General features: G+C 28.0%; 2 protein-coding genes across 2 annotated transcripts in view; both read right to left on the bottom strand.

Moving 5' to 3' along the window:
• Positions 1–15,990, bottom strand: part of LOC107438980 (uncharacterized) — a 55,038-nt gene that overhangs the window by 19,159 nt on the left and 19,889 nt on the right. The gene's annotated exons all lie outside the window — the stretch shown is intronic.
• Positions 10,180–15,161, bottom strand: LOC139425792 (cuticle protein 10.9-like). Its single transcript, XM_071181743.1, has 4 exons — positions 15,060–15,161; positions 13,632–13,718; positions 11,917–12,253; positions 10,180–10,418 (listed from the first exon to the last, which is right to left on the bottom strand). The coding sequence occupies exons 1-3, from the start codon at positions 15,069–15,071 to the stop codon at positions 11,921–11,923; spliced, it is 432 nt and encodes a 143-aa protein (XP_071037844.1). The 5' UTR covers positions 15,072–15,161; the 3' UTR covers positions 10,180–10,418; positions 11,917–11,920.

Genomic DNA, 15,990 nt, shown 5'->3' with positions numbered 1-15,990 from the left:
TGGCATCTAAAATTATAATTGAGATTTCATTTTAAATTTAACTAATTGTACTTTAAGTTTTCGTAATTTTTTTATTCTAAAAGAGCAAATAGCAATTGGTATTGATAAAGAAGAAAAAGATTTGAAATATTGGGGAAACTTTTTCTTTAAACACGATAATAATGCCCATAAAATTCTTTTAAATTCTTCAAAATTGATGGGTTAAATTCTCAAATTATACCACCCTTTGAACCTCATAAAAAAACGACAGCAAAAAATTGCAGCAGTTTATGAAAGACAAAATGATAAAGTTTTAACTTATAGATAAGGTATTATTTCCAGTGAATAGAATAAAAATAAAGCATATAATTTCAGAGAAAAAAATAAAAATGAATAAAATGTTAAAAATTATGATATCTTCAAGAATAAGAAAATATTGATCAATAAAAATTGCGTTTAAGAACAGAAAGTCCGGTCAATAAGATGGTGTGTCGCTACTTAATCTACGTATCCAGGGCTTTAGACTGTTCAAAGACGGTTATAACATGAAATTTATGAAAATGCATTCATAAATAGAGAGAATATCTTTTAAAATAAAAAAAAAGTGTAATCTTGTTCAATTTAATATATTGTTCAAAGATGATGTGCTTGGTAACTATTCTCAGCTATCCCATCTCAATTTTCGAATCATCTCATGCAATCAAGTCACATAAGTTTGATCTTTCCAACTAAACGTCAGCAACCACCTGTGAAATAGTTCTTATTTTCAGGTTTCTCTGAAATTTTTCAATAGTATAAAGGGTAAGTAAAAAGTTAAAAATACCATTTTTTTTCTTCAGCAAGCCGTTTTTTTAAAGCATACCATTTCTACATAAGTAATTCGTTTTTAATAATATCTAAGAATGTTGTTTGCTAATTAAAGTGTAATTTTTTTGATTTTTTTTTTCAGTATTTCTGTTTCAGTTCAAATAAATTTTGTTCATCTTTAGTAACTGTTGTTTTGCTGTTTTAAAAATTTGTCAATTATTATCTCTCCTTTCTCTATTTTATTTTTTCTTAGGTAATTCCAATTTTTAAGTGAATTTTTTTCCTTCAAGTTGAAAAAAAATATGCACGGAATTCCTTGTGTCTCTTATATTTTCGTATTAAATGTATAACTTAAAAACTACTGAAAAAATAAACTTCAAAAATAACAATTTTACTGACTTAAAACAATTAATATTTGTGATTTAATTGAAGATGTAATTATTTTTCATTATTATTGAAACTTAAAAGTTAACGCACTTTAATGGTCAGTTCAAATGAATGAAATTTCAAGCAGTTTTTTTGAAAGAACAAATGATAAGGTTTTTGGGTTAACTTAAAGGTTTTAAAGAGCAGTTTTCTTTTAATAATTTGTATTTTTTAAATTTCTGTAAATCACGCTTAACTGGAATTAACTATTTTAAACATTGTGGCATTATTACTTAATCTATTATCAATTTTGATTAATATTTGATTAGCTGGACCTCAGGCAATACAGATATTTAGACTGTACTATACTGTACTGAACAAGTAATATACCGAATTAATTTTGTAAAAACATAATTCTGATTTAGGAAGCATAACTAAATAAGATCGGCTCTTCTTTCTTACTCTAATTTCCTACTTAAACATAAAACAAGGACTGTATATATTCAAAATATTATTGGATAAATGACGCGGCTGTACACGGTAGCAAGGGCAGGGATGCCTCTAATGCTAGTGGGACATCCGCCTAATATTCAAATAAATCTTTCCTAATACTTTCCTTATAAAATGGAATATCATGAGTTTTTCTTTGGGGGGTGGGGGTAAGTGAGACCATTTGTAATATTGCATCAATTTTCAAAAGAAATTTAATGAATAATTTTGATAATTTAATCAATCAACTAAAATTTAAATTTAAAAGAAAAGTGACGAAGCTTACATTATTATTTCCGAAGCCTACTTATGAATTTAACTTTCATTGAAGTATAATGAAATAAATAATTTAAGTAAGACAATAAATGACTTCCACCTTCAAATGATTTTATTCATTGTGAAAACTGTGGTGTATCGCGATCGCAACGAACTATAGGGGGCGCTGTTGTATGAGATGAATACTTGCGATTTCTAAATGAACAGTCATTCAGTTACTCTGGAAACGTCTTTAATGTAGCGTGTAGCATTGTAACGTTTCTTCTTTATTGTGGCTTATTAAATTTAAAAAAAAAAAAATGCTTGATATTCTTTCTTATGCAAACGGAAACAAAATGGNTATCTCTTTTTTTTTTTAGGGAAGGAACATCCAAAACACATCGGAAAAATATTTGTAAATAAACAGGAAAGAAATATGTATCTTCTTATTAGAGTTAAAACCTCCTGAGAAATAGTTTCACTAAATTTAATGATATAACATGAAAAGCCTATTTAAACTTTACATTCCATAGTTTTAAGAATCATATTACTTCAAACATTAAAAAAAAGCAAAAAGTATACATAAGCCTCAAAATCTTACATGCAATTTAATTTTGTAAAAATAGTTTTTTGACAACAATTTTAATAAAAATCATTATTTAGAAACTAAAAAACCTAAAATAAAGAATGATTACGAAACAAACGAAAAAAACAATTCTAAAAATTCTTCACATTAAAATAAAAAAACGTTCATGTTTTTGTTTTATTAATAATCGGACGTAGAAAACCATTCTATAGAAAACTATCATCAAATAAGATAAAAAATTATTTACAAGTAAAATTTTTTATTTTATAAATTATAACACTTACCTGCTTTATAAATCCGGAGAATTCCAAAATGATATGTTCTTCAATTTTTGACTCCATTTTTTAGTGCTACAAAAATGCGTCTTTGGGATTTGCCAAAAATAGAACAAGATGCAATTTTATTTTTTCAGGAGCGAAATATTTTACCGAAAAAACGTACCTATTCCCNCGAAAATGTACCGATTCTTATGACATGAAACTTTATTATGGTAAACGTACGTTTTGGAAATGTAATTTCATTTGGAATCTTATTTATTAGAGTTCATGTGGCGACAGCATGAGGTGAAAGAAAATAGAGATTGTTTAGAATCTATGTTAAACTCTATATCGGCTCATTTTCCACCGAAATCCGATTAACTACTTTGATTTTAAATAAAGTGTTCTGAATTTTGAAAGTGTTTTGATTTTAAATAATAAAGTGTTTTATTTTATGATTTGTCGCAAAAACTTTAGGTGTAGATGCACTTAACAACCACCAAATCTGTAGTTGCGGTGGCGTTAATACGCAAGTACCGAATTTTTATTCCTTATTTTTCTGAATCATATTACTTCAAACATTAGAATATGCACGAAGTTTACATAAGCAAATAATGTTATACCATTTAATTTTTCAAAAAAATTATTTTAACAACAATTTTTATCAAAAAATTATAAACTAAAAAACGTAAGAAAAAGAATTCATAGAATAAAAAGACGATTTTAAAAATTCCTCATACTGAAATAAAAAACTTCCATATTGTTTCTTTTTTTTTATTCTTCTAGTTTTTAATCAAACGTAAAAAATCATTCCGTAGAGAATTATCATCAAATAAGAAAAAAAAATTACTTGCAAGCAAATTTTTTATTATAAAAATCATAACACTTACCTGATTATTATAAATCCGGAGAATTCCAAAATGATATGTTCTTTGTTTGAAAACTTTATTCTCCAATAATATATACATAGTTTATCCCTTCATTACTTTTAGATAACAAACCACACAGCAAAATTTTATAATTGTAAGATCTCGATATGAATTTTAATATGTAGCTTAAAAACAGAATAGCTGAATTCTAGTTGAAATTATTCCTTCAAAACTAAAAGACACTTACCAAGAAAACGATAAAAATGTATGAATAATCAGTACAAATGATACTATTTCAAGTAATTCTGATAATTCTTCATTGTTGTTTTCCGAATTATATAGATTCAGAAATATATACTATTCTATAAAAAGAAGAAGAATATTCTATAACTATTACAGTTCTGTACGTTCTGAATTCACATTTATTCATTGGAATATAGAAAACAATATTGACTTCACTTTAATTTGTAATGAATTGAAGACAGCAGCAATGTATTTTTCCGTAATACACATCTGTAACAGTGATCAGCGATCCCGAAATCGGAAGTTATCAGTTGCAAGTTTTTTGATAATAGAAGATAAAAATTGTTGAGGAATTTTTCTTCAAATGTTTGACTTGTTCTGTTTCTGAAAGATTTACCAATATTCTGGAGAGTTTTTTCAAGTTCTTTCGCCTTTTCCTTAGGGGAATTTTGCTCCTTATTTGCTGCTAAGAAAATGGCGCCTGATTCTGCCAATGATTTCGATGGAACTAAATGAAAACTTAGTAAATTAATGCTTGCTATTTTCAGACTCCTGCTAGAGGGCGTACTCGAGCGTTGCGGTCGCGAATTGCGCATTGAAAAACTATAAAAATTGTGTGAATGCTTACTTTCTTTCAAGTTAACAACGAATCGAACGTTCTAGCACAATTCAAAGGATGTAGTTGAATATTTAGACAAATAATTGATGAAGCCTACTCTAATTTATAGCTCATTGGTAAATAACAGCAGACACGATTATGAGTTTATGACTATAAATGTTCAACTCCATAGCCTTGTAGTTTTGAACTCACCCCTGAAGACAAGGGAACTCTTGAATCAGAGACAAACTAGAATTCGTGGAGGACTTTTTTATGGAACTAACTTGCATTTGCGTTACATGGTGTGAAAATTCACGAAAAACTCCTACGGTTAACATGACCGCATCTGCTGTTTTTCGGAGGTCCGTAAATTTGGAGAGTAATAGATGTATATTTAAGTATTTAACTAAACGTTTTTATGAAATAATGGAAAATCTAGTTTTAAACGTATAATAAAGGATCTTTGACTGTTATTTAAAGTTTAAAGGCGAATAATTGTGCAATTTTAAGATATTGTAAATATAGAAGCCAAGATGGCCGTTTGTCTACATGAAACGTATTTCTTATCACATTTATTTGACAATCTTGCCATAGCCGACTAAATACCATGTGAGTTAGAATTATTTCCCTGAATGATAAAAAATATTGATTGTTGTCAATTATTTGTCAAGTAATTTATCTGATCGTTAACCTTTTTGCATTTATTTGATAAACAACTGATATAAATATTTATGAAATGCGTGTACGTTTTTAGCTTTAGTTTCATAAGATTTACTTAAATTTATCAATTGTATAAAATAATTTTTAAATATTTAACTTCTATTCACTTCAGTTTTGATCGAATTCATATTATTCTGCCTCTTCTGTGTGTTTGTCTGATTAACCAACTATTTTTATTTTAAGAAAAACTGTAAATATGTCTCAAAAATTTATGATCTTTGCTTTAAATTGCATCTTTAGATTCTGTTTTATATTGTATTTTAAAAGTAACTTTACTGATTCTTATGTGTATGATAGCTTACTGTCGTTATAATATTTACTGTTACTAAATAAAAAACATGGTGTTGGCCACTTTACACCAAGTAGTGTAAAAGAACATTCTAGGGGCTTTACTACACTAGGAACTATACTTGGTTTTGGTGTAATGCAGCGTTTCTCAACCTTTTAGTAATCGCGGTCCAGTTTCTAATCAAAAGTTTCATCGCTCCCCCTGCTTACAGTAAAATGTATACAACAATAATGTATATTGAGTATTTTGAATTCTGTCTTTAAATTATTTTTAACTCTCAAAACGAAAGTAAAGTAAAAGCTAACAGCAATTGAGACTGTAGAAACTATGTTTGGTAATAATTTTTCTAAACAATTACAGTCCACACCTCTTTCAAATGATACTGTTGCTCGTCGAATTGATGATATAGCTGAAGATGTAAAATGACAGCTTTTCTCAAAATTGCGAGTCAAATTTTTTTCAATACATCTTGACGAAGCTACAGATATTAATATAGATGCTCTTTTAATTGCCTATATTCGATTTTGTGATAATATGTCAGCAAAACTACTTTTCTGCAAATCAGTCTCACTCAAAACAGCAACGCTCGCATTATTTGTTATTTTAAATGATTTTAGGAATGAGAAAGACATAGAATGCAAAAATTGCGTCGGAATATGCACCTATGGTGCTCGTTCAATGTTTGGAAGATTCGAAAGTATACAAGCAATTGTAAAACAAAAATCACCTCAATGCGTTTGGACACATTGCATGATCCACAGAGAAGTTTTGACTTCGAAAGAAATGAGTCTTGGTTCGAATATTGTGTTAACTACTTTTGTAACCATAGTAAATTATATAAAAATGAGACCCTTGAGATCGAGAATCTTTTCCACACTTTGTAAAGACATGGGTTGAGTACATTCAGCGTTACTATTTAATTGCGAGGCAAGATGTTTAGCACGTGAGAAATTTTTGCAACATGTTTATGAATTAAGAGAATAAATCGCCATTTTCCTAGAAGACAGCAGACCGGAAGCCGAGAACTTTCGCGATTGTTTATTTGTGATGAAATTGAGCTACTTGTGTGTCATATTCAAGAAATTAAATAGCTTGAATCTTCAACTCCAAAAAGCAAATACACATATGTTGGATACGAGTGATAAAGTTAATGCTTTTTGTAGAAAATTGGAATTGGGTGGCATAAATTTAACGCAAAAAAAATCCTAACAATGTTTGCAAGTGTGGATAATTGTACTAAAACTTATAAGGCTGAAAAAGAACATGTAAATGTTGTTTTTGTAACCATTGAAAATCATTTAGCCATGCTTGGCAAAGAATTTGAAAAAGTACTTTCTTGCTGACGACAAACTGATAGCAAGTTACGAGTGGGTTAGGGATTCATTTCATAAGACTTCCGAAGGACTCTCAATTGATTGGGAAGAAAAATTCACAGACTTCACGACAAGTGGCGAAACCAAAATACAATTTAGTAATAAATCACTATTTGAATTTCGGGCTGGAGTAGAGGATGATTTTCTGCACTAAAAACAAGGGCATTTTGTATTTATTACCATTTTAACATCCTACTTTTGTGAAACAGGATTTTCTGCTGTCGCTTCTTTGAAGACAAAATATAGATCTCGGCTAAATATAGAAACAGAACTGAGAGTGGCTATTTCTAATATTAAGCCTTACCTCGAAAAACTTTGCTCTGCAAGACAGGCCCAAGGAAGACACTAATAATTATTAAATTTGTTTTTAATTTAGTATGTTTTAATTAACACGTTCACGCCGAGGTGACCCATCGGTGGGTCATGCTAGATTGTCTCATATTGGCAGCGCTTCGGAGTAAAAACTGGTAACAATAAATTTCATTTTGTAGTTTTTTTTCCGGGAATAATAAAAAATTATAACTACCAATTGTTTTTAACGGATGCAATTTTTATATTGAATTGCTTCTTCGCCGCGATAAATTTCCTTACAGTGAATTGTTATTGTTGAGAATAGATTAACTCCTCCCGAATATTATCTAATATTGAAATAGTTCTTCTTATTTTCTCTTTTCTCGTATCAGTATTTTCACTTCTCCCGGTGTGAACGTGTTAAGTAAGGTGGGTGAACCAAAGGTGGTTAGTGCTCCTAACGTAGCTCATCCCCCAAAAGTAGAATTAAATTTATTTCGAATCACAAGATGGCCTTGCTGCATTGTATATCTTGTATCTGAGGTGCACGTGGCTGAATTGGAAGATATTTCCTTCAATGACCTCCGTTCTATGAAGTGATTTTATTTTTTGCAGTTGTCGTTCTAATTTCCGGGTATATAAAAAGATATTGTAATTTATATATGTTTAAATTCTTAGAACTTTGAGTTAAAATGCGTTTTCTGAGACCTTATTTCTTTTTATTTAACCACATTACTTAAATTCGAATTAATCTATCAGATTAGTAGTTCTAAGTCGTGTAAATGGTGACCCTATGCATGTTCCTAAGGTGGCCAGACAAAGGCGGCGGACACGTGGGCCACCAACGGAAACAAACATGAAATCTATAAAAGAGTTCATCATAAATCATTGCGTAGTATATTATTTATCAAAAAGGAATGATTTAATTGAATTCCAATTGATTTATTTCATTTTAAGCAAACGTGGAACTTCAGTATTTTTTAAATGTTTGTAATATTTTGACGTTCTGTTCTTTAGCAGAGTTTGCGATACTTTGCTTCAAATTTTTTGTTTTAATTACATTTTAAAGTGATTTTTCAAGTATTTTTTAGAATTTTTGTGGTAGTTATGAGTGTGTTTGTGATAGATTTTGGTATTTTCTTGTAAATTAGGCTATTTTTATAGTTATGGGTTAGGTTAGTTAACTCTTGTATGGTTATTTAACTCTTACTTATTAGTTATGGTTAGTTAACCCTTTTGACACAATGAAATCAGTAATTCTTGATTTACTCTAATGAGTTTACTCAAGAGAATCGCTAGTGACTTCACACAAGAACTATATCACTGTAAAATATTTATGTACACTCTAAAATCAAATATCATTTTTTATAGTCCGTAAGACTTGTCCCCACCAGCGAAAGACACTTAAAGTACCTTTTTAAAAGTTTGCCAGTCCAAGTGTCTTTTCTAAAGATAATTTGAGTAAGTGAAAAAGTGATTTCAATATATGGCTCACCTTTGGAACATGCGGGAAACCTTAGGAGCAGAAGCTACCATTTTGAAATTGTACTATAAAATAAATGAAATTTTATTTTTTAATTAAAAGTATACGTGATATGTACTAGAGATAGTTGTAAGATGTTACAAAAAAATTTCAGCCACACAGCCAGAAAATTAGAAAAAATCCTCAAAGCAAAGCCACCTTTGGCTCCCCACCTTAAGTTTTGATTTAATAAGTTGTTATACTTTAATATAAGTTATTAAATATGTCGAAATGTATTTCGTTTTCTGTGTGTATGTGCGCTTTCCCTCCATCCAGTTAATTAATATTTTAAAAGAATATTTTCTCTTGGGTATTCTCGCGCCACCCCTCAAGTGGGCTAGCGCCCCCCTAGGAGGGCGCGCCCCACAGGTTGAGAATCGCTGGTGTAATGGAACACATAGTGAAGCACCAGTTTGTTGTAAAGTAGCTGCCATCAGAAGCTTGAGAATTTTTTACTGCTTTGTTATTTTAATAACTTGTTTGTTGGCTTAGTATTAATGCATTTATTATTCTTTACCTTAATTATTGAATTTGCAAAAGCATTACATTAAAAAAATTCGTTCTTTTACTAAGATATATTTAGATTGTAGGAGTTTTTAGACTATTTAAGTTCTTTTCTCAGAAATATTCTAATTATTTTGAAAAATTATAATTCTAAACAATGTAAAACCAACTTTTTTTAAAGCATAATTGTTAAAAATTCAAGGAAAATATACTTAAGGTAGAGCTATATATTATATCATTTATATATTAAATATTCTCAAAATGATCAAAATGTTTTCCACTTCGTTTCCAACTGACGTAAACCATTAACCGTGTCCATCATGAAAAATTTTTCAAAATTACTTCTTATTTTCAAGAACTTTTTTGAAACCTGAATGCAGCATTTATTACACTTCTTTTACTCTGAAGGGAAAAGTAGTAAAATAAAGCTAGAATATCTTACTTTATCCCTTCAACAGTTTAACTAATATTATGTACTATCGACATAAAATGCAGTTTAACGGTTAAATTATAAATATTTTTATAATTATTTGAGCAAAATTTAATAATATAGCAATGTTGTTACATCCACAAAATATAATTAATGCTTAAAAACATTTTTTATCAATATTTTAGAACAGTTTAAATTGAAAGTTATATGTTAAAAAAATTTAAAATTGCTTTAAAAAAAAGACAATATTTTTTAAATTATCTTTGCGTACATTGTAATCGCTTTCGTTATAAAAGTATTAAAACACGAAAATAAATATTTTCTTTATTGCGAAAGTAATAGGAAGATCACAATAAATGGAAGTTGTGTTGAAGAATATGTTGTGACTTATTTTAATTATAGAAATATTATTTTGAATGCTCCATATTTGAATATATTATTTTAAGTAACCGGATTTTGTTTTATGGAAAACATGTATATTTTATAAATTTTAAGGCTGATAGCCTCAAATCATCTAAAATGTCTCGAAATGTGTGAAACCTAATAAATTACAGGATGAATTCTATTGCTAAATAGTATAGTGAATAAATATATGACACAATTAAAAATAAATTAATTTATTGAACTAAATATTTACAAAATCATGTGATAAGCCATAAAGCTGTTTTTATTTTCATACAAAATTAAATAATTAATTCCTGAAGTGGATTAGAAACGAAGGATTAGGCTTCATGTAATAAATAGAAATGTTGATCATACATGAGAAATTCTATAATAAATGATTCTATTTTAGAGTAGCAATAAATTCTTTTGTAAATTGTAAAATCCTAGATGATTTATCTGAAATGAAAAAAATATTATTATTAGAAATATTTTACAATAAAACTCAAATAATATTCCATTTTAGAACTCTCAAATGTTAAACAATACTGTAATAATTAAAAAGAATATCGAAGGAATATTTCTCTTGTTTAAAATACAGATTTTGTCTAATGATTCTGTTTTTCATATTGCTTTAATATGCTTATTGTTAAGCTTTCGCATGATATTTAGCAATGCTATAAGAATTTTAGTAAGAGGAGGGAATATTTTTCTATAATTGTTAAAACACTAAAATTGCTATAAGTGAAACCACGTATTTTAATCATATTTTCTTTTTGCATGTTTTTTTCTGGCAAAATAATCATTCAATTTTGAAAGTAGCATGAGTAAACCTAATCAGATTTAATTGAATGCATCAATTAAATTGAATACATGAGATATCAACTTTAAATGGTATTAAGAACGAATTATTGTGATTTTACCTAAAATTTTCCATTAAATATTTGAAAAAATTTGAATAGTCTCAGTAAATTCAAGAAAAATAATAAATTCAACATATTACATAACTTTAGTTCGAAGGTTAAATACTATTGAATAAAAGCAATTTAATATTTAATTAAAAAAGATTAATAGAATTAAATATTTTTATGTAAAATTTTATCAACTGAAATGAAACTTAATCAATTTATGTAAAATTTACTCAATTTTTGGCACTTTCTGTAAAGATTGAATGAATTGAAATTATTGTGCAAAAAATACAATCAGCTGATATAAACTCAAGTAAATATATAATCAACTTTAAATATAACTCATGACATAAAAAATTTAAATAAACAAGCATTTAATTAAATTATTAATGAATTTCAGATTGAACTTTTACAAAAATAATGGTTTTATTGAATAAGTGTAGAAAAATAATCATCATTTTCTTAATTGTATAAATTGCTAAATTAGAAAAACATCTGTTCGGTAAAATTGTTTAATTATCACGTTCTCTCATTGTCAGAACTGAAATTAGTCTAGTAGTACGAACTTACAACTATTTCTTCGTGCGAAAGTTGAGTTGAGTTGTTTTATAGTAATGTGGGACCCCTGGAATCTCATCAGAAACTCTTTTTTATCTTTAATAAAAAACCGACTGCTAAAATTAATTTTAAAATAAATAATAAATTTAAATTAAGCACTAATATCATAAGTTTGAATTCTAAATTAATGCACCAGTAACGGTTGTTTACATTAAGACCGTTTAGTCAAACACCTCATGTTAACAATAAATAAATTTTGCATCGAAATCTTTAATAAAATGTTTGCGTTTCTATACCTATACCTATTATATACCTATATATATTATGTGTTCATACCTATTTAATAGTGGACTCTAACTCTTTTAACTCTTTTAACTCTATTAACTCTTTTTTTATGATTTCCATATATGTCACAATGACATTTTTATGCATTTACTAGTTTTTGATATATTTTGAACAAATTGACATATAAATTAAAAAAGAAAAGGTACCTTTTTAGTAGTGTCCGTATCCTCCGTAGTGTGGGGCTGGGGCGGCAGCGTATCTTGGTGCAGAGTAGGCTGGTTGGTGTACTTGAGCAGGTTGGGCATGGAGTTCAACATCAGCGGGGTTTTGGCTTTCGGTTCCTGGTTCATTGGTCTTTACGGAGGCACGGAAACCATGTCCATCAGCTACGTAGTCAACTTGTCTTTGGATTCCATGGGCATCAACGTAGCTGTAGCTTCCTTGAACATTTCCGTGTCCATCTCCTTGCTCTTGTCTGGTCTGTTTGAATTCACCGTGGTCACCAGCAATGTCGTATCCATATTGGTATGGGATGGGTTGAGCCTAAATTGTAGACATAGATAATTTAAAATTTTTGTCAAATTATGTACGATTATTATTCTAAAACTCATAAAACTTTAAGAGTGACTAAAAAGTATAGATATATCAAAACTAATGGGGATTTAATGGGGTTACTTCATGTTTTGCGATCAAAAATCTTATTCCTCAGTACAGTTACTAACGATTGAGTATTTTGCCTTCGATATTTTTACTTTTTTGTCTTATATCTATAGATTCTATTAATTTTTATTAAAACTATATTTAATATAATACTCAAAGGTAATTTAAAAATCATATTTACATTTCACATTGTAATGAAAATTAAAATTAATTAGCTATATACATTAAAGCACATTACACTGCAGAAGTTTCGGATAAAATTCTGGTAAAAAATGTCGACACTGAAGGTGTCAATACTTTTTACCGTAAAGTTCATTGCTACTGGAACATATTACTGAATAAAAAATCTGATATAACTAAATTTTTAGAGTAATATCTTTCGTGAAATTATTGAATCACTCTAGTTAAATAAATATTATTATAAAAATTAAGATACATTTTCTGAAAAATGGAACGGGTAAAATGGATTTTAAGATAAAATGGATTTTATGAATGATGCACAAAATGTGCCAATACAAATATACCGTTATTATGTGACCTGTAATTTTTGATAGAGTAAAAAGAAAAAATCATTACAAGTAAATTAAAAAAAATGTAAGTTACGATATGAAAAATATTTGATAAGAACACTTGCGAATTATTATCATACCGCTTCAGTAAAAATTATCGAGCTTTCTGGTGTTCCCATAGAGCCAGAAACACGGTAAATATTATCATATTCTGTGAATCGATTCTTACTTCTCAGTATGTAAATGCATTTGTTATAATTGTATTTTAACTTTTCATTCGTTGCTTTTCTGGAACTGTACTTTCTGTTAAAAACTCGGTACTTTTATTCTTGTACTTGTATTTTACTCGTTACTTAAGAAAAAACACTCTACACTAATACTCAACTCTTCTATTTTTCTTTCAACAACCTTTAACTCTTTTTTTAGCTAATATTAAAAAAAATATATTTTTTCACATCTTTAAAAATATAATGTTCAAATAAAGTAAAATTGGAAAATGAAATTTGAAATTTTTGAATTAGTGTAAGTAAAATTTTTCTGCTTTAAAACTGTGAAAAACTATACTAGCAAAGTGCAGACTAGCTTTAAAATTTAAATATAGAGATTTTTTTCAGTTCTTTATGTCTAAAGCTTATCAACGTCCGCAATGTACATTTGAAATATAATTAAAACTTATTAAAAATCTTACGGATTATAAAATATTTTTTAATAAATTCAAGAAACATGGAATGAAAATCATAAAGTAAACTTACGTAGTCATCATGATGACCGTATGCAGGGGCGTGACCATAGCCGTATTGTGCTAGTGCAACGGCGGCAAGGGAGGCGATAAGAAGAGCCTGTAAGAAAAATATTTTTTTTCATTAATAATTAAATCAGTTATGTTATATTAAATGCTGATCAAATGTTGAATCATTTTCATACAATTTTTTTTTATGTCTATGTATTGAAGCATATGTAAATGAAATTTACTTTTACAAATGAAACTTTTTTTACAGGAATACAAAAAGAAAGTAACGGATTTTTTTTCGAAACTTTCCAATTAGAAATAAAAATAAACCTTGAAAAAGCAGTTAAAATTATTTTTGAAGAAGGAAACTTTTAATTGCAGTAATATTTCTAAAATTTATTATCTAAAAATTGTTTTAACCCTATTTCAAAGATGGGACACCGGTCTCCCTTAAATATATATTTTTTCCAAAGCTCCAATTACAAGTAAAAATATATTAATTAATTCAATAACGCTATACTAAATGTTGATCAAAACTTGAGTCACTTTCATACATTTGTTTTCCTTTTATGTCCGTGTATTAAAGCCTATGTTAATAAATGAAATTTTTTTTATATGAATACAAAAAGAATGCAACGAATATTCTTTTCGAATCTTTCAAATGAGAAATGAAAATAATAAAATTTGAAAAAAAAAAAAACCTGTTAAAATTATTTTTAAAGAAGAAAACTTTGAATGGCAGCAATATTTCAAAAAATTGTAGTCCAAAATAATTACTTTAACCCTTTGGCGTAGATAGAACACCGGTGTCTCTTATATATATATATTTTTTCTGACTCTCTAATTAGAAGTAAAAATATATTTTGGTATTTTTAATTATAAAAAATCTAATAGTTACTAAAAAAATCTGTTAGATTCTTGGAATTATATTTGTTCTAAAATGTAAAATCAAAAGAAAGTAGTTTAAATTAATTTTTATTCTGAAAATTTATCAGTAATTGAATTTCATCAGTAATTGAAATATCAGTAATTAACAATTTATTAGTTATTGAATTTGTAAATTAAAGAAATTTTAATGATGAACAATTGTTTATCTAAGATCTAAATTATTGCAAATAAGTGCAAGTTTAAAAAACTATAGTTTGGAAGTAAGTCATGTTTGAAAAATTTTTCCGTTAACGAAAAAAGGACTTAGGTGTACGAGGCTGTATTTCATAACTAAAGAGTCAGAGGGTTAAGAAAAATTATGAATCGTTTCTGCCTAAAACTTGACATTTTAGTTTATGAAAATATTGCGCAAACCAGCGAATATAGTAAGCTAAGTAGGCAAACTATAGTAAGCAAACTGAAGGCTAATTGCTATCTTTGAAATTATTCATTAAATTTATTATTTTAGACCATTTAATTACGTATTTTAAGAATCCATTTTTTTTATCATGATAAATCTTACCTTGAACATCATGTTGTATGATTAAGAATATTTTTCTAAAGAAAAGATAAACTTCGGAACTGGAGAGCTTGAATGATTCTGAATCAATCGAACGACAGTTTATATACCTACTTGAAGCAAGAAAAATATAGAAAGTAATTTGAATATATTTGATCTTGATCTTGCTACATTTAATTAGGTAACGTCACGCCCATATTTCTCACAAGGTCGTCAAGCGACCTTTCCCAATCCAGGTTGAATTTCGGGTCATTTTTGAAAGAATTTAAAAAGATTTGTAATTATCATAGTTGTAGCAGTAATTAGCAGAAATTAATTTAAAGTGGTATTCGCAGGCAACTAATTTTAAGCAAGCAAGGAGGACAAAAAAGTGGTATTGCCACACACTTGAGAAAGCTGAAAAATTTTCAGGAAAAATAGCAATTGCATCAGAAAGAAATATTCATTTGGATTAAAAAAGGCTATTTTTGAATCTTTCTGCACATGGTCGTTATCCTATAAGGAAAATTAGTTAAGATCACCGCCATAGGTAAACGTCGATAATTTTTTTATAATAGTTAGCAGTGATAAAAATAACTGGCGCTAAGTTGTTAAGTATGTAATTCTGTAGTTTTCTTGGTGTTTACAGAATAAATTTAAAAAAAAAAATTGTACGTTGAGAATGGATCACTACGATGAACTTCGATAACTTTCTTTCAACATTACTAGGAGTGATAAAAATAACGCGTTTAGTTGTTAGATACGCACTTCTGTAGTTTTCTTATTTTTAGAAACAATTAAAAGTGATTTATACAAGGAAAATGGATTAGCACCATGTACATTGGTAATTTTCTTTTATAATACTTAGCAGTGATAAAAGTAATAGGCGTAAGGTTGTTGGATATGCAATTCTGTAGTTTTCTTATTTTTGGAATAAATTAAAAAAAGATTTGTA

Source organism: Parasteatoda tepidariorum, chromosome 1 (assembly GCF_043381705.1).
Source record: "Parasteatoda tepidariorum isolate YZ-2023 chromosome 1, CAS_Ptep_4.0, whole genome shotgun sequence".
Taxonomy (NCBI): domain Eukaryota; kingdom Metazoa; phylum Arthropoda; class Arachnida; order Araneae; family Theridiidae; genus Parasteatoda; species Parasteatoda tepidariorum.
The sequence above is the reverse complement of the archived record's forward strand: the minus strand, read 5'-3'. Positions and strand labels throughout refer to the sequence as shown.

Bases quoted from the DNA above. Each gene is read 5' to 3' on its own strand.
- LOC139425792 (XM_071181743.1), bottom strand. The intron at 12,254-13,631 runs GTAAGTTTACTT...TCTACAATTTAG, and splicing joins ACGGTCATCATGATGACTAC to GCTCAACCCATCCCATACCA.